The 5,429-nt window shown below is 48.2% G+C and overlaps 1 protein-coding gene across 1 annotated transcript in view; it reads left to right on the top strand.

The window, feature by feature from the left end:
- The window catches only part of CLRN1 (clarin 1), a 37,434-nt gene extending 32,262 nt beyond the window's left edge, over positions 1–5,172 (top strand). Inside the window, exon 3 of the mRNA XM_007114614.2 lies at positions 4,907–5,172. Within this exon, the coding sequence (XP_007114676.1) occupies positions 4,907–5,172 (266 nt within the window). The remainder of the gene's footprint in view (positions 1–4,906) is intronic.
- Positions 5,173–5,429: the final 257 nt, after the last annotated feature.

The following is a 5,429-nucleotide window of genomic DNA, read 5'->3' on the forward strand; positions in this document are numbered from 1 at the left end:
CAGGGGACGTGGGTTCGTGCCCCGGTCCGGGAGGATCCCACATGCCGCGGAGCGGCTGGGCCCGGGAGCCATGGCCGCTGGGCCTGCGCGTCCGGAGCCTGTGCTCCGCAACGGGAGAGGCCACAGCAGTGAGAGGACATGTTAGCTTTCAGGAAATCATGGCCATTACTTTAAATGGAATCGAAATTCTAATTTACTATTTCCCAAATGCAATCTTAGTGATAATAGGAGAAAGTTTCAGAGGTTTTTTTCACCTTTGAGAACACATTTCTACTGAAACCCATAGTACCCTAGACTCCCATGGACCCTGGCAGAATATTCCCATGCATAAAATATAGTCACTCTCAGGGGTCACGGAGGCATAAAGAAGCAGCTTTCTTGTTGGCTGTGACCTTCATTCCCTATATTGTAAGGGACTGGAGGAGAGAGGTGACCGATTCTGTAGTCTCAGCTGCCAGAGGAGAGCCCTGAGTGTGTAGTGTCTAGTACATGACACATGTTTGTTAATTGACTGATAATTCATGGTGTGACAGACTATATAACTCAGCTATCCTATTCAGTCAGAAATTAACTCAGTAATCAAAGTCATTAAAAGGAGAAGGAAAAAAAAACAAAAAAAACAAAACCCCACTACGGTACCAGCCAGATGGTGGGGAGATCAAACACGTGAAAGGAAAATGGCTCGTCTTTGAGTAAGACGCCCGAGAGCAAAACCTCTTGTGCCTGGTTATATTCCAAATTCTAGCTTGAGCAAGGCTCGTCGGGTTTCCCTAACTTTGGTGTACTTTAACGTTTCTTGGGAGCTGGAGCAGCGCTGGTCAGATGGACAGACAAGGGGGAAATCTGTCCCAATGGCCCCAGCTGAGTCTGAGCTCTTCGGGGACATGGGTAACTGGGAGGAAGCATGCAGGCCTGATCCTAACCCTTGGGTGAGAGCACAAGTGAAAGCCCACATACCACGTGTCTCGACATTTAACAGTTATAAGCTCTTAGACCATTCAGTGAAACAGGTTTATCCTTCACCCTTGACACGCGTCTCTCTATAAGGGCCTGGAGGCCAGATTCAAATTTAGACTTCTTGAGCCCTGGGAACTCTGCACTTGATGTGGTGATGAGGAGGGCTGAGCCCTGTCTATCCGTCGCTCTTCCCGTGGCTGGTTCCATCCACGCTGTAAAGGGCCTCGAGCGTGAGTGTGTGAACACTCCACCACGTATCCGAGCTCTGACCATGCCCCCCAAACAGCTGTTCCTTGGCCACCCCCTCAGGCCTGTACAGCAGAAGCCACAGAATCCACGCCTGTGTAAATGGACCCAGGGAAGATGCTCGTGCCAGCCCAGGAAGTATGCTCAGGGCTGTTTGCGAAGGAAATTCCTGGCTCCCAGGGGTACCATCTGGCAGGTGGTCAGGGACTCCAGATGGCCCCAATCCCACTGACACCGAGCATTCCTCACCCCATGGGGAGGGGTGTCAACAGGGGAGAGAGCAGGACCCATAGCAGGAGCCCCCTTGCTGGAAGCTAAGGGCCAGACCGGAAAGCGTGCTGAGCCCTGTCCCCGCCACCACCCACATCCCTTACACACCTCTCTTCGTGACCCCAGCGGCCAGGCCACAGACAGAAACTCTTCCTGGGCATCTTTTGGTCCATAAGCCATAAAGAGGTATTGGTGGTCCCACATTTCCTTTAGAGCCAGGGACAGAGAGAGGCAAAAATATCCTAAATTCACACTGAGTTGTTTCCCTCCGCGTGTCCCAGCGTCGCTGAGGGGTTGGCAGAGACTCAGGCTGGGTTTCCATGCTCTGACCCTGACATGACCAAGTTGACCTCATGGACAACCCCAGACTCCAGAGCAGAATCTCAGACCATCCTCTTAACCACTACATCTTGTCTGGGGAGCTTGCATGCTTGAAGTATTAGCTCTAGCAAAGGGCTATTGGTCTTAGATACCCAAGCAACTTTTACTTTAAGAATTTGAAATGCAGTCTCAGTGTGATGCTTTCTCCTTAACAAAGCAGTACCTTTAAAATATTTAACAACTTGAAAAAGGAAACCGAGCTTGAATTTTCCTTTCAAGCACCAGGGAAATACAGTGTTTCGCTTCTGTCTGAAATTCACCATCTCCTCACACAAAGAAGGTTCTTATGGTAAAAGCAATGGCATTTTCTCCACAATTTTCAAATAAAAGATAAAGAGAAAACAGCATCGCAGCCTCTTTGTTGGATCTAACAATAAAGGAATAATACAGTATTGCCAGGGGAGAGCTCTGGTTTTAAGCTCAGAATACAAAAATAGGCTGACAATTTTTACAAAGGAATATTCTCCAAGGTTGGTGGGAAGTGAAGGTTCAAGAAAATTATATCACTTAATTACTTGGGGATGTATGAGGGTGAGGTTCAAGCTGACCGGAGCCGGTCCCAGGTGAAATTCTCACAGAAGAAATGGAATTTCACCTTTCCTCCTCACCCCCAACCCAACCCCACCCCCATCTTACCAACCCAAACCCAGCCTTTGGAAAAGGAATGGGAACATCATTTGCATGGTGGCACCTCATGTCTGGAACGTCCTCCCCACACAGCCCAACCTCCCTTCGCTAACTTTTCCTACAGCTACTTCCAAAGGACCCTCTAGGATGCGGCCCACCTTCTCAGTAATAGCCACCCGCACCTCCCTTACTATGACACCCACTGCGATTGGTTTATTACTGTTTGACCTGAGTTCCCTGCCCGATTATACTCTCTGTGACAGCAGAAACCATCCGCATTTTCTTTAATGTTGAAATCTCCACCACTATTCCCATGCTTGGCCCGTAATAAGTCTAATGGAATAAATGAATGAGTGAATTAATGAATGGGAACTTAAGCCACTACGTTGCTGCTCCCAGGGCGTTTGAATTAACTGTAATTGAAGGCAAAAGCACTTACCCCACCTCAAGGAGTCATAAACCTAATGGGAGAGCATGTGCAGGAACGAGGCACTATAATCTCAGTACGTTCTCTGGGGTGGCCTGTCTGATGGATTCAGGGGATTTTTTGCCGTGTGGTGGAACAAAGTAAGGGATGATGGTAAAGACTTGCAAGATGAAAAAACACACAAAAACCAGAGGAACAGCCACCAGTTAGTGAGCGCTTCTATGTGCCAATTCTAATACCAAGTGTTCATCTTGAATCATCTTTATCGTCCACATTTTATAGACAAGGAAGTGGAGACTTGGAGGTTAAAATTGACTACTTTCACATAGCTACTGGCGGAATCAGGGTTTGAACCCAAATTGGTTTGACCAAAGTCTGAAAACCATCTCAGCAAGTTTCCTGTTAACTAGCACCCCACTGTGATGGCCTAGGATGCAGATGTAGCTCTGGGAGCCCTGGGAGCCCTGGCTCTCCTCAGTGCCCCTGACTCTGCCCCTCTTGCCACCTGCTTCTGCCCCCGTGTCATCCACCCATCTGGGGGCCTCCCATTCTCCATCCTCACGGGAGAGGGACTATTAGAGTTTCCAGGCACCACTCAATATGACATGCTCCTGTCCTGCAGAGATCCCATCCAGGCCACAGCCACACCACTTAAGATTAGATTAGGCTACCAATGAGTGATAAATAAGGGGAAAATAATAATAATAATAATAGGGCTTCCCCGGTGGCACAGTGGTTAAGGATCTGCCTGCCGATGCAAGGGACACGGGTTCGAGCCCTGGCCCGGGAAGATCTCACATGCCGCGGAGCAACTCAGCCCGTGCGCCACAACTACTGAACCTGAGGTCTAGAGCCCGCAAGCCACAACTACTGAGCCCACGTGCCACAACTACTGAAGCCCGCGCACTTGGAGCCCGTGCTCCGCAACAAGAGAAGCCACCACAATGAGAAGCCCGCGCACCACAACGAAGAGTAGCCCCTGCTCGCCACAACTAGAGAAAGCCCGCGCGCAGCAACGAAGACCCAACGCAGCCAAAAATAAATAAATAAATTAATTAATTAATTAATAATGGGTTTAAAAAATACATGTTTATTATTCTCTCACAGAAAAATCTAGAGGTTAAAGTCCACTGAAGACACTGGTGGCTCCCGGTGTCTGAGATCCAAAATTCCTCCTTTCCCGTTTTTCCATAATATATGGCTTCCACTTCTAAGGCCACCTTGTCCCAAACGACTGCTGGTGCTCCAGCCATTGCATCCATATTTCAGCTACAGGAAGGAGGACAGGGGAAAGAACGTGCAGGCCCCTAATACTGCACACTTCAAGGAAACGTTCTGGCCACTACATTCCAGCCCCCCTCAACCAATGTAGCCCTCTTTCAAGTCAGCCACATGCCCAGGTAAAAATCCTGAGTTCTATTACAAACAAGGAGAACAGATACTCTCGGCCTTGACACCTTATCCATGGCTGCCTTTGCTCAGGGGCACGTCTGGGCAGCTGTGGCCAGGTGGGAGCCCAAGGAGTGGGAGGAGCCATGTAAGCCTTCTGAAGGAAACCCTCAGCCCTTTCACAAGGGGGCTGGATGACTGCCATTTCTTCTGCCTGACCTGTGAAGTACAGAGAAATTGTTCTTTTGAAGCCACACCATGGCAGTGGCTGCTTTATAGCCTGATTCCACCACTGTGCTTTTAAGGTGCCCAGCAATTCAGGCTTCTCCTCACGCAAAGTGGAACGTCTCCCAGTCTTTGTAAGATCGGCTTGATTCTACCCACACCACTCCCAAAAGTCTTCTCACGCGGAGCCATAACCCAGGCACTACCAGCCATCCGTTGGAGAACCAGGCTCGTGATCACAAATTTGAAATATATTTTTGCAGAAGAATGCAAATGAGGATGATGGGAAAAGGCTTTCTTTAGTTTGCACACAAACCCTCTTCCCTGTCCCCTACAATCAGGAAATATTTGTCCCAACTATGCTGTTTGTTCTTTCTCTTGCAGGCTCCTGCGGCTGTCTTGTCATGATATTGTTTGCCTCTGAAGTGAAAATCCACCACCTCTCAGAAAAAATTGCAAATTATAAAGAAGGGACTTATGCCTACAAAACGCAAAGTGAAAAATACACCACTTCATTCTGGGTGGTTTTCATTTGCTTTTTTGTTCACTTTTTGAATGGGCTTCTAATACGATTTGCTGGATTTCAGTTCCCTTTTGCAAAATCTAAAGACACAGAGACAACTAATGTGGCTGCAGATCTAATGTACTGAAGGGCAAACACGGCTAATTTTGTCCAACCTTTTAGATGCACAAATTGAAGTACCAAACCCTCTGTGATAATGTTTACAAACTCTGTACTAAGGATACAGGCCGGGAAGTAAGGGGAGCAGAAAGAAGGCTTTGGAAGGTTGTTTAACCTGGTGGGAAATTGCTTCGCCTGGATAGTCAAGACAGTTGACTGGAATGGACAAATTGTTACTCCATATCCACACCAGAGTGCAAAATGCCTGCTCCATCAGGGAGGAAT

Source organism: Physeter macrocephalus, chromosome 1 (assembly GCF_002837175.3).
Source record: "Physeter macrocephalus isolate SW-GA chromosome 1, ASM283717v5, whole genome shotgun sequence".
In the NCBI taxonomy this organism is placed as follows: domain Eukaryota; kingdom Metazoa; phylum Chordata; class Mammalia; order Artiodactyla; family Physeteridae; genus Physeter; species Physeter macrocephalus.